Source organism: Malus domestica, chromosome 06 (assembly GCF_042453785.1).
Source record: "Malus domestica chromosome 06, GDT2T_hap1".
In the NCBI taxonomy this organism is placed as follows: Eukaryota; Viridiplantae; Streptophyta; class Magnoliopsida; order Rosales; family Rosaceae; genus Malus; species Malus domestica.
Window position 1 is genome coordinate 31002897 of NC_091666.1, and position 19233 is coordinate 31022129.

A 19233-nucleotide genomic window follows, 5' to 3' on the forward strand; every position below is an offset into this window, starting at 1 on the left:
CGACTCGACGAGTTTGACATATCGATTTTCAGGCCATGCATGGCTTTAGTAAGCCTTGAGAAACCCTTAGAACCTTCATTTCACTTCTATGGGTTGTTATTGATCATTTGTTTATGTTTTGAACGTGTGGTTTTACCTAGAAACTCGAGAAGAATGAGAACCTGCCATTTTTCACTCAAGAACCGTGGCCATTTGGTCACTTTCAAACCGTTTTTCTGGTCAACCTCGACCACAACTGAACTTCTTCTAGGTACAAACTTGTTCTCTACATTCCTAACTTCAAAATGGCTTTTGAATCACTGATTTTGGTTAAGTAACGAGTTAGAAATCAACTTTAGAAGTTGGGAAGAAAATTTTAGTTTTCTAGAAAATTTCAACCGTGGTCGTTTGGCCATTTTCAGGCCAAATTTCTGAACAACACGGCCTATATTCAAACTTTCTGTAAATTGGGATCGGTAGATCACATTCCTAGCTTTAATTTGGCTTTTGTAGAAGTGAATTTGGTTGAGAATCGAGCTCGTTAAGGGCTCTGGAAGTTGGCCCAAAAATCTGCAAAACTGCAGATTTTCGCGAAGAAGGCGAGTACAGTGTACTCGCAGGGGCGCGTGGTTAGATCTTTAGGCGGCGCGTCCGGCCTCCGGCCGGCGTGTGGTTGACACGTGTGTGTTCGTGTCGTCGAGTAGATCAATTTCATATATTTACACCCTAGGTTTGAGCAAACTATGGGGGTTTTATTTAGGTTTCTGTTATGTGCTTTAATTAATGTTATTTAGTTATTTCACATATAGGGGAAACTTATTCTGAAGATTTTCGAGGCTAAGCTAGGCTCGGGGGCTACGACCTAGCGACGTACTTGTGAGTGGGCAGTTGTTTTATACCTATATATATTTATAGTTTCCATAAATGCGTATTTACTTCACTTTTACGCCTAACTTGCCTAGTATCATTACTGTGATATAAATTGTGATAAATGCTGCTATATGGTTGTGATATTACTGTCATGGCATTCATACATACTTATATACATGCTCATCTTGCTGCACCGGGTGTTAGTACTCGCCCCAAGGCCAGGGCCAGGGCCAATCCTTCATGTGTATGTTCACATCCGCACCGTTTGCTCACCTTGGATCCAAGTTTAGGTGCCAGTCTTGTTGGGTAGATTGCATTAGGCGATCCGACTTATATGTGATGTGCTTTTGCACCAGTCTTTACGTAATCGTAGTACTAGAGCATATTGATTACACCAAGTCCTGTTCGTGTCAGAAACCATCTGTTTGAACTTGTGTGCCAGCTTAGATGGATGAACACTTAGTTATATTGATTATCACATGATTATTACTGTGGCATATGATACATCATTTACTTGGCATATTTCTGGTTATATGGCTATTATATTGGATTTCATACTTACGTAGTATGTTTTGAGGAAACTATACTTGTTTTACGGCGATGAGTTAGTATATTCAAAGATAAAGGTTTTCTTATAAGCATTGTTTTGCTGACCCACTCAACTTTGTTTTTCGCCCCTCCAGGACCTAGATAGCTGTACTTTATGTGGCACTCGAGGAATCACGGCAGTTATGACATTTCCTTCTGTTTAGACGTACGAACTTATCACTATTATGTAATAAGTGTACTTTGGTTGCTTTGACTACTCTTTCGTAGTCTCACTGTCTATTACGCTCTGAATAATTGTAGTGGGTTCAACCCACGAATTGCGCACTCTTTCACTGTTTAGTTCAAATTAGTTTTAATTTTATTCACTTTTTTCATCACTTACCCTTATGGTTACGTCACATCACGGTGATGACCAACATGCTTCGACCTTTCCAGGTCGGGGTGTGTCGTATAAATACCAAAGAGCTTGGCAAATCTCCCCTCAACCCTAGAAACTTTGAGAGATTTTGAGCGTGCTGCTCTTTTCTCCAGAGACCGTCTTCTCCTCTCCAAAAACATTGGGCTCCAAGGTAAAAAATTTCTCACCTTGTACATGTTATCTTTTTTTCTCTCCTTCAAGCTTCATGATTTTTCTTGTTTTGATAGTGTTGTTCTAGGGTTAGGGTTTTTCTGGTTACTTTGGAGTTAAGGTTTTTCTTGTTAGGGTTAGGGTTTTTATGACCATCAAACTTTTTGAAATTCATGTATATTGTGAAGATACAAGTATTGATTTTACTGTTTTGATCGAAAAGTAATTGAGTTTCTGGTTTGATTACTTTGGAATACAAGTATAGACGTTACTATTGGGTTAGGGGGTTTGATTTTACTGTTTGGAATTCAAGTTTGTATCGGTTGTCTCCCTTCTGCATCCCATGCCAAAAAAATTTTCTACTTGTGCAGCATACTATTTGCAGTCAGAATCTTGATTTACTATAAGAGTCTTGCAATCACTAATCTTTTTCTTTTCAAGTGCAGCACTTTTGCAACCTCATTTTTTTTCTTTTTATCTTAAATAATAAAAAATTATTTCATGCCTCAAAGTTTTTTATGTTTTTTTAGCCGAAACATGGTAGGGTGAAGTTGTTTCCTTGATTTTTCAACCTTTGTATCTAGTCCGTTCCTGATCAGCTTGTACTTGGGCTCGTTCTTCTTGGCATTATTTACGGCATCATAAATCAAATCGAAACCAGTGGACTTCCCCCTCCAAAATGGGTGCAGAACTTGAATACGAAGATGGAATTTGGGTCCCTCACCTCTGAAAACATTGTCTATACAAATAATTTGTCACTCCAAAAGTTGTTGAGTTTCTGCTTTCTCTATTCTTATAAAATATTTCTTGCTCACTTATATGACTAATTAATCTTTTATTATCTTATAGGGAGTTCTTCACAAGGAATGTCGGATGATAAATCTGAAGATGAAGAAAATGATGATGAACAAGGTAATCATACTCAAGAGCAACAACGACAGATTGCTAATGCATGGAGAGATGACATAGCTACAAATATGTGGATAGATGTTGTGAGTGATAGCAATTAAAGATGAGAAATAGAATTAATTGTTTTTACGGATTGGAGTATGCAATTTGTGTTTGAAAAACTTTGATAGCTAGTTTATTTTGTAAGCCTTTAACTTTCAAGATTTTGGATGCCAATGTTTAATTTCACTTTGATAGCTACTTAACATTGCATGTGAACTTGTATTGCGATTTGTATTAGTAGGATGAGACTGATTTTGGCTTGTAAAGGGAAGGAAATTGTTGATCAAATTCTCTAACCCTATGTAAAAAATTCTCTCACAATTCATGTGAATTCTCTGGAAGTTATAATTTAATTCACTCAAAATCTCTGGGAATTCATTTTTGTTCTCTCAAACTCTCTTAAATTCCGTATATTTAAATTCCCTAAAACTCTCTTAAAATCTTAATTGAATACACCCCCTAAATGTCCTTTATTAAATTTTAATTAGTTTAATAATTTATTTTATAAAATAATAAAATAATAATTTAATTTGACATATCGGTTTGAGAACAAAACTTTAAAAAATGTCAAAGTGCCACATACGCTGTCAAAATTTGACATTTTCTTTGGAGATGGTTTAAATGGTTAAACGAAAACTTCATTAAGAGAATATAAAAAGGGATTCAAATGAAAAAAATAACTGGAAACAGAGTATTTTATTTGACAACTAGGACGCGCGCACATGTCTGGTAGGTTGGTGGTGGCGCTGATGACCAAGTGGTGCACATTACCAACCCAACCAGCCGCAGCACCTATTCCCCTCCACCTCTCCCGCCCTGCCCTCCTCCGCCCACCACCTCTATATGCACCACCGCGCGCCACCCGGACAATTGCAATGAACACCACCAATCAAGACCAAGACTCCCTCGACGCTCTATTCAAGCAGAAAAGAATCCTCCGCTCAAATGTCCGCAAAGCCCTCAAATCCATGGATCCGACACTCAGATCCCATGAAGGTAATTACCCACTCTTCACTATTTCTCTTTGCTGCAATGCCCATTTACTTGGAATTTGATAAAATTTAATTAAATTTGTTGGTTTTTTAGATAATGCAATTCAGAATATTGTATTGGAAGCTCCATGGTTTAAATCTTGTCAAAGATTATGTGCATATATAAGCTGCAGTGCTTTGAGGGAAGTTGATACTTCAAAGTTACTGTCTGAAATTCTTCAGAGTCCACTTAAAGGTCTGATTTTTTATCTGCTCATTTCGAAATTTCGGTTTTTTAGATTGATATGGTGCTTGGAAGTGATTTTTTTTGAGAAATTAATTGTGGGTTACTTGTGTTTTCTGTGTTATGTGAAGAGGGTGATGTGCAGCTGAGGAAAAAGCTCTATGTTCCGCGTGTTGAGGACAAGAACAGTCACATGAGAATGCTGAACATTTCGTGTATTGATGATCTTGTGGCGAATTCGATGAATATTTTGGAGCCTGCTCCGGTGGATTCTGGTGGAAATGAACGCGAAGATGGTAATGTTTCGCTTGTTCAAGAGGAAGAAGTTACAAATTTACTAGTCAATTTACGTGTTCTGTGCTTGATCCCACATAGACTAGCCAAGTCTTAAGTTATTTAAGTCTCAAAGTTCAATTTTTAGTGTTTGCATTGAAGTTTTTGAACTTAATAAAATGAGAGGTTACTAAATGGATTAGCATATATTAACTTTGACATTCAAAAATTCAAACTTTTGCTCCATTTGAAAGTGATTTTGTCGAACCTTCAAAGTTTCTGATTAGTGTCTTCTATCTAAAAAGCTAAAGCAAATATCTAAATCCAGGTTACGGTGGGAAAATTTCTCATTCATACAGCTTTCAAACCAGATTAGGCATCAGAATGTTCCATGGATTATTATAATTTATCAGTGACAGGATAGGGAGAGGAAACATATTATCGTTTGTTTATTCGGAACTCATGGGACAACTGATATACTCCCTTCGCCAAGACCTATTATGTGCTATCTAGCTTTTTATGCATGAGCCTTATTCCGCGCATCATTATTTGTTTGATGTCCATGTTTTCAATTAGGATTGGCTTCATAGATAGCATGAACACTTTATTTATGTTTACTAGAAGGATGTAGGATGGGTTTCATATTGTTTAGGGTTTATAGATATAATTCGTTTAAAATTCATATCTAAAAGATCTCTCTTGGTGCAGTAATGCAGGCAAGTGACCCAGTTGATTTGCTCCTCTTACCGGGTATAAATTTTCTTCCTACCTTGGATTAAATTGCTCATCCATTTACAGGATGTGTTATAACTGTCAAAGTCAAACGGTAGTTGACTGTATATGGTTATCCTTTTCTATTGATAGGACTAGCGTTTGACAGATCTGGGAGACGCTTGGGTCGTGGTGGAGGGTATGTTCATGCATCTTGGCCTATATAAAGTTTTTATTCGGTCTCTCAACTACCATGTGCTCAGTTGTTTGGAGATGTCACTGCTCCTTAAATACAAGGCCGAGAGCTGTGGATACTCTCTCCTTACATTTTTGTGAAGAAAACAAATTTAGGTATCGTAATTGATTGCATAAATGATGTTTTGTGTGGTAAACATCTACAGTTATTATGATACCTTCCTGACAAGGTACCAAGAGCTTGCAAAGGCACACAATTGGAATCAGCCGCTCCTTGGTATGCATCATTTTTTGTTTCCTCCCTTTAATTATAGCATACATGCATCTGGTACGAGTAAGTGTAATCGGTTTTCTTGGTAATGGTTTTATTGTTGGCTTTATATTTAAGATGGTTGGTGTTATTGCAGTTGCACTGTCCTATTCTACACAGATATTGGATGAAGGAGTTATTCCAATCACTCCACATGACGTACTGGTGGATGCGCTTGTGTCTCCAGCGGGTGTGATTCCCATCAGCCCAGCCGCTTTCGACAGGTATGACCAAGTACATCTTCCATTACGAGATTTATTCTTCACTTTCGTTGGGTGCAAATTGAGATTCATTTAACATATACAGAATAAAGCTTTGAAAAAAAATACTTGAAGCCTTCCAAGATCAGATCCTCGTGGAGTTTGACCCTGGCTGCCCCTGGATCTGTTAAGGCAAGTAATCGGGGTCCGTCTGAGATACAGGGCTTGGTGTTATCTGAGATATAGTTCTGGTTCCGTGTGGTGGAGACTTAAGAGGTAACCGCTGATTGTACAACCTTAAATCAAGACTCGGGAGTTATTTGGAACATCAAAGTTCGGTTTTCTCTGTTTTTGTTGTGGTCGAATCTTCTGTGTTCTTTCCCACTTACGATTAAAGTGTAATGTTATTAGGGACATCTAAATTTAACTCGAATACTGCTTTGTTGCAGTTTGAACATGTCTATCTGAAATATTGTTTGGTGTTTGTTTTCTTGTTTGAAAGTGCGTGATACCGAGCTTATCAGCTTTCCATACTCATCGGTTGTTTAGGCTCGTCGGTAGTTATGCATCTCGGTTGTTCGAGCTCGTTGAATGTCTGTGGTTATCGATTGTCTGCTCGTTGGACAAATAGTTGATCGATGGGTCATTACGAATGATTGGCGGAATTGGTCATAATCCGAGCAGTACAATCTGCCATGAGTCATGGAGTTCTTCATCATAAGTAAAATTAAGGAAGTTTTAACGAAACACTTGTACTATTTACTTTTAACGAAAAATCATATTTTTACCTTTTTTCTGATACCATTCACATTTATTTGTCATTTTAAAACTAATGTTTTTTATAACTTTTTGTTAGTTTTCCTTAAAATTTAAATGAGCGTCACATGGTAATAATTGCTTTTTAACCAAAATTGTCTCTGTGATTGATATAACTCTTCACTTGAGTCTTTGACAATGAAAATCGATAGATTTGGTCTCTTGAGTTTGTCCACTACTGTAAATCATTTTGATCATTCCGTGAAAAATTTATCAATATCTTTGTTAAGTGGAGGGGTTGGTTTGAAAAAAATACCCTTGGAAACGAAAGGACCAAAATGATATATTGTAGACAAACTCAAGGACCACTCCAATTGATTTCGTTGTCAAAGATCAAAGTAAGATGTTATACTTATTTCAATGACCATTTTAACTAAAAAGTTTTGTTTTTAAAAAGAGCCTTAGTTAGAAGAGTATTCACTAATCTTACACGAATTTCGAAGTTTGAGTCATGACCTCTTCATCAAATAAGAATTTTACAAATCATGTTTGATTCATGCTCGCATGTGGTCACAGACTCTCTGAGATCATGCTTATGAGGTCCTAGGTTCGAATCAGATCAGGTTTCGGATCCCGAACGTTCCCTCACCCAATTAAAATTAACAAGAAGGGCCCAGAGAAACATGAAAGAAAAGAATTTGGGCCTTCAAATCCAATTAAAGCCCAACCCATTACCCACAGTGTTGGGCTGGTTCGACTCGGTTGTTGGCAACCCGGCGATTCGAACCAACTGAACCAGTTGAACCGCCAAGCCTGATACCACCACCCCATTTTCTTCCTCACCACCTCTGACACTGGAACGAAATTCCAATACTCCATTACTCAATCCAAACTCTCTCTCTCTCTCTCTCTCTCTCTCTCTCTCTCAAATGTTTGAAATTCCCAAATCCTAACGAACCCTAAAGCAGGTCAGCTCATAAGAACGACGAAGTTGATCTCAGATGGACATACTCTTCGCCCAGATCCAAGCGGACCTCCGCTCCAACGACGCCCTCCGCCAGTCCGGCGCTCTACTCCAAGCCCTCCAGCAATCCGCCGCCGGCCGCGACATCTCCGTCATCGCCAAGACCGCTGTCGAAGAGATCGTCGCCTCCCCGGCCTCCGCCGTCAGCAAAAAACTCGCCTTTGACCTCATTCGCTCCACCCGCCTCACCGCCGACCTCTGGGACACCGTCTGCGTCGGAATTCTCACCGATCTCGACTTCCCCGACCCTGACGTCAGCGCCGCCGCCGTCTCCATCCTCGCCGCAATCCCTTCCTACCGCCTCTCCAAGCTCATTACCGACGCGCAGAAAGAAATCAACAGTTGCTTCGATTCGCCGAGCGACAATCTCCGCTTCTCCATTACTGAAACCCTCGGATGCATTCTGGCGCGCGATGACCTCGTCACGCTCTGCGAGAACAACGTCAATTTGCTCGACAAGGTGTCGAATTGGTGGTCCCGCATTGGCCAGAACATGCTCGACAGATCCGACGCCGTTTCAAAGGTCGCGTTCGAGTCGGTGGGCCGGTTGTTTCAGGAGTTCGATTCCAAGAGGATGAGCAGACTTGCCGGTGACAAGTTAGTGGATAGTGAGAACTCCCTGGCGATTCGATCCAATTGGGTGTCGTCCATGGTCGACTTCGTGTGGAAGAAGCGGAGTGCTTTAATGGCGAGGTCGTTAGTTTTGCCGGTGGAGAGTTTCCGGGCCACTGTGTTTCCGATCGTTTATGCGGTCAAGGCCATTGCTTCGGGCTCAGTGGAGGTCATAAGGAAGCTGTCAAAGTCGTCTAAGGGGTCCAGTGGGACGGTTGTGGATACCAATGCGGAGAGGTTGGTGGGAGTTTCAGATGTGGTCACGCATTTGGTGCCATTCTTGGCATCGTCATTGGATCCGGCTTTGATTTTTGAAGTTGGGATTGATATGCTGTATCTGGCTGATGTGCCTGGTGGGAAACCCGAGTGGGCTTCGCAGTCGATTATCGCAATTCTCACACTTTGGGATAGGCAAGAGTTTGCTTCTGCAAGAGAGAGTATTGTTAGAGCTGTGGTTACTAACCTGCACCTGCTTGATCTTCATATGCAGGTATATATGATTACTTCCTTTTAGTTTGTTTTGCACACTTATGCACCATTTGATTTGTTAGTTTAGTTCGCATGAGTTCTAGTTTTAAGGAAGGAATTGTGCATGTGTAGGTTTCACTGTTTAAGAGGTTGCTTCTTATGGTGAGAAACTTGAGAGCAGAATCAGATCGTATGCATGCGTTAGCTTGTATTTGTCGAACAGCTCTTTGTGTTGATCTCTTCGCAAAGGAGAGTGTAAGAAGAGGCCAGAAACCTCTTGCCGGAACTGATATAGCTTCACTTTTTGAGGACGCAAGAATCAAAGACGATCTTAATAGTGTGACAAGCAAGACCTTATTTAGGGAGGAGTTAGTGGCATCATTAGTTGAAAGTTGTTTTCAGTTGTCTCTGCCTTTACCTGAACAAAAGAACACAGGGATGGAGAGCAGGGTTATTGGAGCCTTGGCATATGGAACTGGATATGGTGCACTAAATTGGACAGAGCCTGCTTTGGAAGTGGTGGAGGTTTGCCGGCCTTGTGTCAAATGGGATTGTGAGGGCCGGACCTATGCAATTGATTGCTATTTGAAGTTGCTTGTGAGGCTTTGTCATATCTATGATACTAGGGGAGGTGTAAAAAGAGTTAAAGATGGGGCTTCCCAAGACCAAATTTTAAATGAGACAAGGTTGCAGAATTTGCAGCGTGAACTTGTGAAAGATCTACGCGAGGTATGCACACTCTTCTTTCATTAATATGGTTTAGCATGTTGGCTCTTCATATATGTTGTAGGCAAGGACAGTTACTGAATTATGTTTTGCATTATGATGGAACTGTGTTTATGTAGACCATTTATGAGTTTCAATGCATTAATATGATTTTTTTTTCTTTGCTGGGGCGGTGCTTGGGTGTGAAATTTGTAAAAATATGATTTAAACCATTGCATTAATATGATAGGTTAATAGAATTTGGTAGTTGGTAGCACTTGAAGTATCCGAAGTAGTTCTTTTCTTCCTTCCATAGACCTCACATACTTGAACATATTTATTTCTAGAAACAAGTCAATTTTCATTGCACTAGGGTGCATTATCATAGCATAGCATTCCACTGCCAAAGGAATGAAATTATAAAGTAACAAGAAACTGAGGCAATCTAGTATCAGCAAATGAACATTTTAACTTCAGCAGATTGTTTACATATAAGTGAATTGAATGTACAAATTTGACAATATCTACATCTGAATTCCTCTCTTCAAGATATATGAGACTGGAAAGAGACTGCAATACATGTTTGTTTCTTCTCTTTTTTTTTTTTTTTTTTTTTTTTTTTTTGAGCTAGAGCAGTGAAAGCTCCCCATACCTTTCACATAACCAGTATTTTGTGCCAGCTGAGAAAAAAGAAAAACACTGTATTTGATATTGGATCAGAGACTCCAAGTTTTGAAAGATCATAACAAATGGGCTAGATACCAACCTTTCTATATCCTGGTTATGGGCGGTTACAATGGAAGTTTCCAAGTTCTTTTCTTTTCTGACTACTGCCTCCCATATCTTTTTCTTGTTTGTTTTCTCGTTTTTCACTTCTTTATTTCTTTGTTTTACTAGAAATTCCAAAGTTCCAAGCTAATTATGCTCTTTTATCTCTTGTTTTGACAACTGGCTGATTTTGTGTTATTTTCTTCTACTTGTTATCTTACACCTCTGTCAATTTGACAGGTACATACCCCAAGAATATGTGCTCGCCTTATTTGGGCTATTTCAGAGCACATAGATCTAGAAGGTCTGGACCCACTTCTTGCTGATGATCCCGAGGATCCATTGAACATGATTATTTCGAACATCCACAAGGTTTTGTTCAATATAGATTCATCTGCTGATTCAACAAACAGGCTTCTAGATGTTCAGGCAGTTCTTTTATGTGCTCAGCGGTTGGGATCACGCAACCCCAGGGCCGGGCAGTTACTGACAAAAGAACTTGAAGAGTTCAGGAGTGGTAGTATGGCGGATTCTGTTAACAAGCATCAGAGCCGTTTGATTTTGCAGAGAATCAAGTATGTTACAAGTCATCCAGAAAGCAGGTGAGCATATTATATATTTTCGTGAACCTGTGATGGTCAGCCATGTGCCATAGATTTTGGGTCGCATGTATCAAATCTTTAATGAAGTTTCTTGTTACACCAATATCTGCTTATAGTAATCTACATTCATTTGTCTATTTTCAAGAGGTGTTCTTTGTAGTTTGTTACCCCTGGGGTCCGATGCTGTATTCGGTGATGATTTCCATTCTATGATGGGATGATTTCCATCCTATGATGGGTAGTCTTATCTCTTTCTATATCTTCATCTGTGTAGAAATATAGATCCATTGCACATAATTATATCGAATTTCCACAAGGTTATGATTCCTGGATCCAGATATAAGAAGGAAAATCTGTATAGATATATATTTTCAGCCTATGTCAAACTTACTTATCTGGAAGGAGAAAATGACTTGGATCAAAGTGGAGGCACACCTCTTCAGTATGAAATTACTCTACCATGTCTAATGCATATATATGCGTGAACACAGAATTGTGTTTTTATGTTTTCTACCCTCGCTTTACTAACATCTGTTATTTGCAGTGGCAGTTATGCATTTGTAGTTTGTACACACAAATAAAACATAATAATTGTTTTTCAGGTGGGCAGGAGTGAGTGAAGCCAGAGGTGACTACCCATTTAGCCACCATAAACTAACTGTCCAGTTCTACGAAGTAGCTGCAGCTCAGGATAGAAAATTAGAAGGATTGGTTCATAAGGCTATTCTAGAGCTTTGGAGGCCAGATCCTAGTGAACTAACCCTTCTGCTGACTAAAGGAGTTGACTCTACTTTACTCAAAGTTCCTCCTAGTGCAATTACTTTGACTGGTAGCAGTGATCCTTGCTACATCGAGGGATATCATTTGGCAGATTCTAGTGATGGAAGGATATCTCTGCACTTGAAGGTAAATTTGCCACTTACATTTTATAACTGCTGTTATATTACCTCTATGTTCTGGGCAGACTCCAGTTTCCTGTTCATAGTTCTTATTCCTTATTGATGAATCATGAATGTGCAGGTCTTAAATTTAACTGAACTTGAGCTGAACCGGGTTGATATTCGAGTTGGGTTATCTGGTGCATTATATTTTATGGATGGGTCTCCTCAAGCAGTACGGCAGTTGCGTAGCCTTGTTTCACAGGTTTCCTTCCTACCTCTATAGTGAACTCATTCTTTGCCCCCTTTCCCTTGTCTTCTATTGCAATGCATCTTGTTTTTGGTTGTAATCTGCTAGTCAAGAATCACTACTCTTCTAAACCAGTGCATTCTATAGTCAGTAATTGCCTTTACCAAGTTAGTGTTTCTGGTAGGAGAATCTATAGCTTCTTGAATACAAATGTTTATCAGCTTATTTCCCAAAGAGTGAAACTGAGATGCGTATTTTTCCCTTTGTCTAGGTATGTTGCTTGACTCACTGGATGCCCTTTTTCAGTCACCCTTTCAAACTGTTTCTCTCTTTTTATTCTCTCGCACTCCTGTTTCTGGATAAATATTCTGGCTGGAGAATCCGAGAATGGCTTTAGGATTTTAATATTCATGTGATGTAGCGCACAGCTGAACAAGATCTGTTGTTTAACATTGGTGTTCAAGAATCACTGGCCTCTCTTTGTTTTTCCTTTAATTTTATGTTTTTGTTTGCACTTTTGCCTTACGTAATGTAATTTTCTGTCTTTGACAATCAGATGGTCTGATTTTACTTGTCTTTCTTGTTACTAGGATCCAGTACTTTGCAGCGTGACTGTGGGTGTCTCCCATTTTGAAAGGTGCGCCCTTTGGGTTCAAGTCTTATACTACCCCTTTTATGGAAGTGCTGCTATAGATTATGAAGGTGACTACACCGAAGAAGATCCGCAAATCATGAGACAAAAGAGAAGTTTAAGGCCAGAACTGGGAGAACCAGTCATTTTAAGGTGTCAGCCATACAAAATTCCGCTGACCGAGCTTCTTTTGCCTCATAAGATCTCCCCTGTTGAATTTTTCCGTCTATGGCCCAGTTTACCGGCCATAGTAGAGTACACTGGTACATACACTTATGAAGGAAGTGGCTTCAAGGCTACTGCTGCACAGCAGTATGGGGCATCTCCTTTCCTCAGTGGGCTAAAATCCTTGTCATCCAAGCCATTCCACAGAGTTTGTTCGCATATTATCCGAACAGTGGCAGGATTTCAGGTATTGTCTCTCGCTCTTTATTACTGTGTGATTTGCATCTCTCTTTCGTTATTCGTTATATGCTCTATTATGGAAGTTCTATACCGTCTGGACTGATTGCAAATGTAACTGGTAAGCCAAACTTGGCAAATCATGGCCTTACCTTACTTATCCTGCTAACAGCTGGAAGAAAGAACTTATAAAATCCAGCCGAACTTGGTCATAAATTATAAACTTGAAAAAGTAGAATTGACAATCAGTTCGAGTAGATATTATATGCAAGTATCCTTAATTTTTATTGAAATTGAGCTACTGGTATCTTGGCTAGATGTAATTTGTTGAACCTTTAATGGTAGTGCTTTGGCCTTCTAATCAACCATACAATATTGATGTTGAATTCTTTGTCCTGGAACAGTTGTGTTTTGCTGCAAAAACCTGGTATGGTGGCTTCTTGGGCCTGATGATCTTTGGAGCTAGTGAAGTGAGCCGGAATGTTGACCTAGGTGATGAGACTACGACCATGATATGCAAATTTGTGGTTCGAGCATCTGATGCATCAATTACAAAGGAGATCGGATCGGATCTACAGGGCTGGTTGGATGACCTTACTGATGGGGGTGTTGAGTACATGCCTGAAGACGAAGTGAAGGTGGCTGCTGCGGAGAGGCTTAGGATCTCGATGGAACGGATAGCCTTGCTAAAGGCAGCCCAACCTAAGAAAAAGATTCCCAAATCTGATGATGAAGAAGACGAAGAAGAAGATGAAAGCGACGAAGAAGATGAGGACAAAGTCAAGAAAAACAAGGAAAAGAAAAAAGATGGCGAGGAAAATGGAAAACCAAAGGGACCTACAACCCTGTCGAAGTTGACAGCAGAGGAGGCCGAACACCGTGCTCTTCAAACAGCAGTGCTCCAAGAGTGGCATACATTGTGCAAGGATAGAAGTGCTAAAGTTAATTGATCGACCGACAAAAGAAGGGAGCACCACCAATCTCTTTCCGAGTGAATCTAACAGCCGGGAATCGCCCTTGCATTTCGCTGCTTAACACGTTTGGGATATCAATGAACAGAGTTAACTTTGCTCCGTGTGGACTGCATCCAAATCCACCACACTCATGCGCTTGCACAGGTGAGTCTGTGTGGTGGTCACTGACAACTAACCATGTGTTTAACTCCAAGGTTTTGAGTGCTTGGTAGATGCTTGCGATTTCCACCGGATTTGTTCGCTTTCGGCTAAATTCAACGGTCACTTGCCCCGGTCTGGTCATACTTTTCTTCACACCTTCAATCCCGGATCGTGCATTAACCGAGGCTTTCTACTAGAAGTAGATGTTAAATTTTAGGAAATTAGTTTGGTGTTTGTGTGAAAATTGTGCGATTAAACTGGGGTTTGTCTCTCTTCCCCCTATATTTTTGTATTTTCTGTTTCTTGGCCCATTGTTCATCATTGAATTATACAGGAGAGAATTTCAATTCTTCATGTTGTAAAACAATTTTTGTAAAATTTGAGAATAATGTATTTTCATTTAGACCATGCATTCCAATTGATTCCTGATTCCATTCTAAATTGACGTTTGAATTGTTGGACCTGGCGTGGTCCTCGTAAATAAAACGAGGATTTTGAATAAATTTCAGTATATTGAGACATATCAATCTTGTCGTTTACCCATATAACAAGTTGAGTTTTGGGACGTAGAACATTTACAAGGATCACGAAGCAAAAAGATTGGACAAGGCCCTCCTACTTCTCATGAAAATGACTGCATTCATAGTTTTTTCGGACCTAGATCCTCTCCGAGGCAAACCCTCGGAATCCTACTGAGCAACAAACACAGGCCGTTGGATTTCGATCCAACGGCTACAAATAGGGAGTCTCTCTTAAAGTTATAATAATTGTAACCATTAGATCGAAATCCAATGACCCATGTTTATCGCTCAACAGGATCCCGAGGGTTTGCCTCGGAGAGGATTCAGTTCCAGTTTCTTCTATATTCTATTACGTACGTGTTGAAAGTTTCAAAAGCACACATGCCTGCATGTATTATTATTCAACTTAATTTCTGATGATGTTACACGGTCAAAGGAAGGGATATTGAAACTCGATCTCCACCGTCAGTTTAATGTATATAATGAACGGACGGCATCTAACCAAATTGGTGACAACATAGGGATGAAACCTTGACTTTTCACCACTGGCATCATGGGATTAGGATATGATAATTTTCCTTGGCTGCTAAGCCTCACTGTGTGTATATATATATATGGAGGTTATGCATCGTCCTCCATTCACAACCAGTCTTACACATACATCAAGTTAACAATTTTCTTCATATTTCCTTCCTTCTATTTGCTCAAAATGGTGAGTTTGTGTTGTTCATTTTTCAAGATTTTATTGTTAATTATTATTATTATTATTATTATTATTATTATTTCAAATGGGAGTGCCTACTTGAATTTGTGGGTCCCATCACAAAAATATTAGAGGCGTACTATGGAAAAGGATCCTCTTCCGATCCTCTTTGTAAGGATCAAGAAGATCAATCAATTATGGTCGTTCATTATATATCCTGTGGTCATTATCTTCAATATATATACGGTTAAAATATATGACTAAAAAATTATATTATTCAGTCTCAATTTTTTTTTTTTTAATATTGGCTGACATTTTGACTTGCTATTGCTTCTCTCTGCATTTGGTGGGAAGCAGGCTCTTTCACTCACAATTGAGGTATGGCTATTCCTCTTTATTTTATTTTATTTCTTTTTTCTTTTCCTTTTCTATCTTATTTATTTTATGGAACTAAAATTTTCTGTGTGTTTCAACATTAACTTCAATATATTTTTTACCAGAAAGAATTTGCTCAAAACTCAGAAAGAATTAAGTCAGTGGATCTACATCCAACTGAGCCATGGTAATTGCTTGTCTTGGCAATTCTGTTATGTCTTCTGCATCTCCTCGTTTTGATTTTTATTTTCATATTCTTACCCTAAACCCTAAATCCTAATTGATGCGAGTGCAACCTTCTGCTATCCACTTTCGATTTCGTGTACGTTAATTGCTTGAATTCTAAAAATGCAACATAATCAAAGCTTGTTGGTAATGTTTTGCATGTAGGGTTCTGGTCAGTTTGTATTCAGGCGCTGTTTGTATCTGGAATTACCAATCACAGACCATGGAGAAGTCCTTCAAGGTCACTGAATCACCCGGTACATTATTTTCTTTCATATGTTCTTGTTGCGTGCCTACCGAAGTTTCTCTCATTTACAGATATGACTTTGCGTCTAAATTTTGTTTACATGTGCTTGCAGTCAGGTCAGCAAAGTTTGTAGCACGCGAACACTGGATAGTAACCGCAGCTGATGACACATTTATTCGCGTCTACAACTATGACACGACGGAAAAGATCAAAGAGTTTGAAGCACATACAGATTATATCAGGAGTGTGACTGTCCATCCTACTCTACCTTATCTCTTGTCATGCTCGGACGACAACGTTATAAAGCTTTGGGATTGGGAGAAGGATTGGTCATGCACTCAGATCTTCGAGGGACATTCTCACTATGTGATGCAAGTGGCGTTCAATCCACACGACGCCAATACTTTCTCTAGTGCGTCTCTTGATGGTACAGTCAAGGTATTGCAAGGATTGTTATTTGTACAAACTTAACCGTAAAATTTTCAGTGTCATGACTTCTGTGACACTCTGTGACACTCATATACTTTTGCAGGTATGGAGGATTGGGTCCGCTGCCCCGGAGTTTACATTAGAGGGCCACTTAAAAGGAGTGAATTGCGTTGATTACTTCCTTCGCGACAATAAAACATATCTATTGAGTGGCTCTGACGATTTTACCGTCAAGGTTTGTGAATAAATGCTTGTTATATATATGGTGATCATGTTAGTATATGCATGCATATGAATTTGAATATATTATGTCAATGCAGGTATGGGACTGTGAAACCAAAAGCTGTGTGCAAACCCTAGAAGGCCATGAGCACAATGTAACAGCTGTATGTGTTCATCCTGAGTTTCCCATAATAATCACAGCTTCTGAGGATGGGAATGTTCACATTTGGCATGCAACCACTTTTAGGTAACCGTCTTTTATGATTCAAAATATTTACACCAGAAAAGCAGTTAACTCGATTTCTGTTGACGTCTTCGTTTTGTAATCCATTCTTATGTCTTGCAGGCTAGAAAAGAGACTGAGCTACGATCTCGAAAGAGTTTGGGCCATCGCACACTCGGAAGGATCAGACAAGTGAGTTTTTACCTTTTTTTTTTTTTTTTTGTTTGTTATTAGGGTTCGTTTTGTTGTGGCATGTTGATTGATAACCAGTGATATAAATTGATTTCGTACTACTGCAGGGTTGCATTTGGATTTGACAACGGAACAGTTGTAGTTAAAATGAATGGTTATGTTGATCTCCAAGCTTAGAAGGAAAGGTTGAAGAAATAAAAGACATCTAGGGATCATGTGATTAATACCTTGTCAATAAATGATTTCGACACACAAGACTGTTATACTTGCTGACACATTCTCTAATATAAGTGGATTTCACCATTATATGCAAGTTTCATATTGTCAAGTGTGTCGGCAAGTGTGTTAGTTTTGTATGTCTAAATAGTGTCATTTATACCGCATACGTTAGAGGAATTATCCCAAGAACTTTACAGTGTTACTCTTATTATTGTATTATATGTATCAATAAAACTATAAAGAATGTTTCGAATGATCCCTGAAGTTGACAGAACTCTTTACTTTGACATCTGAGTTATTTTTCTTTCTTTTGAATCGTTTGACATAACTCTTTACTTTGACCCCTGGGTTTTTTTTCTTTCTTTTGAATCGTTTGAGATACAAAATTATACCTGAATTTTTTCATTGATTCCGAAACAAAAGTTCGTGGCATGAAGTAATACCATGTAAAAATAATCAGATATTTTACAAATAAAATCCAGAAATCACAACCCTGTTACATATTTCAACTACGCCTTTATAACGTATTTTCTTAGGGACTTATACAGCAGAGTAGAGTATAATAATCTAGTCAGACGATACATACGAAGATTAGATGTTCCTACGGTTAATACCCCTGATTACAACAATAAGAATGATCATGCATTTAGCAAACACATTTATGCACCAGATGTAGAACCCTAATATCACATCTGCCACCAATTACGACTTGAACAATAATCCCCTGAATTTACGTTGCTCTTTCGAAACTACCACCAACCTGGAGAAATTTTTAGTTGTGACGAGAACACAAGTGGTACACCATGTGTTTTAATAGGAGTGATGGGAAATGTTATTTTTTAAGTTATTAACTTTTTAGCACACATATCCCACAATTTGTATAGTGACACGTGGTGTACCACCCCGTGTACCGGTCACACTGAAAAATCTCTCCACCAACCTATGTAGCCATTCGGGCTGTGAGCTTTGGGCGTACTCCCTTGGTGTGTCCGAGCAGTGGCAGGATTTCAGGTATTGTCTCTTGCTCTTTATTACTATGTGATTTACATCTCTCTTTCGTTATTCGTTATATGCTCTATTATGGAAGTTCTATACCATGTGGACTGATTGCAAATGTACACTAGAAGAAAAAAGCTCATCTATCACGGTGAAAGCCCGTGATAAATTGCAATCCACCACGGATACTATGCCCATTAGTATTCTGGATGTGATAAAAAGTTTCAGTTTTTACCACGGGCAATGCCCGTTGTCAAATGCAATATAACCACGGATTGTACCCGTTGTAGATTGCGATCTAACACCACGTGCTATGACTGTTGTCGATTACTAATTGACCACAGCTAATGCCCGTTATAAATTATTTTCCAAAATTAAAAAAAAATAAAACTATATAACAAATATATATATATATATATTTTTTTTATTACAGAATAACCAAGAAAATTGCATATTTACTACAATATAATAACTACCTAAAAATTACTTGATAATATTATAACCTAATTTAAAAATACTTGAGTTTCCAAATGAATACATAAACAATGGAAGTCATAAAGTACCATCCATGTAGTGCCTAATGAATACATAAACAACAGAAGATCTATACTGCCTCCCTGAGATCTATAAAGCCCCAAAATCTCACCCACAGGCCGTGCATTTTGTAACTGCCTCATCGGGGACATAATAACAGCAGTAACGAAATAAGAAAGAAGGCCAAACAGGCGTTGATAACAAAATGATTAATCCAGCCGACCTTCAGTAATTTTCACATAGAACAAAAGCATCATATACATCTCAAAACAAGTATCAATGTTTATACATCTCAGTAATTTCCAACCTGTATAG

The 19233-nt window shown here is 38.8% G+C and overlaps 3 protein-coding genes across 3 annotated transcripts; all 3 read left to right on the forward strand.

Annotated features, from left to right (window-relative positions):
• The first annotated feature begins 3548 nt into the window (after nucleotides 1–3548).
• LOC103437782 (5-formyltetrahydrofolate cyclo-ligase, mitochondrial-like) lies at nucleotides 3549–6305 on the forward strand. The gene is made up of 8 exons (XM_008376284.4): nucleotides 3549–3913; nucleotides 4004–4144; nucleotides 4264–4428; nucleotides 5114–5155; nucleotides 5270–5315; nucleotides 5518–5588; nucleotides 5719–5845; nucleotides 5928–6305. The coding sequence occupies exons 1-8, from the start codon at nucleotides 3640–3642 to the stop codon at nucleotides 5938–5940; spliced, it is 879 nt and encodes a 292-aa protein (XP_008374506.3). The 5' UTR covers nucleotides 3549–3639; the 3' UTR covers nucleotides 5941–6305.
• Nucleotides 6306–7378: 1073 nt separating this feature from the next.
• Nucleotides 7379–14444, forward strand: LOC103428340 (protein TPLATE). The gene is made up of 7 exons (XM_008366447.4): nucleotides 7379–8703; nucleotides 8814–9410; nucleotides 10395–10756; nucleotides 11359–11662; nucleotides 11777–11899; nucleotides 12475–12927; nucleotides 13322–14444. Exons 1-7 carry the CDS (start codon nucleotides 7579–7581, stop codon nucleotides 13865–13867), a joined length of 3510 nt encoding a protein of 1169 aa, XP_008364669.4. The 5' UTR covers nucleotides 7379–7578; the 3' UTR covers nucleotides 13868–14444.
• A 707-nt stretch (nucleotides 14445–15151) lies between these two features.
• Nucleotides 15152–17644, forward strand: LOC103428339 (coatomer subunit beta'-1-like). The gene is made up of 9 exons (XM_070823822.1): nucleotides 15152–15265; nucleotides 15614–15634; nucleotides 15757–15818; nucleotides 16022–16113; nucleotides 16216–16541; nucleotides 16636–16767; nucleotides 16853–17001; nucleotides 17101–17169; nucleotides 17277–17644. Exons 1-9 carry the CDS (start codon nucleotides 15263–15265, stop codon nucleotides 17344–17346), a joined length of 924 nt encoding a protein of 307 aa, XP_070679923.1. The 5' UTR covers nucleotides 15152–15262; the 3' UTR covers nucleotides 17347–17644.
• Nucleotides 17645–19233: the final 1589 nt, after the last annotated feature.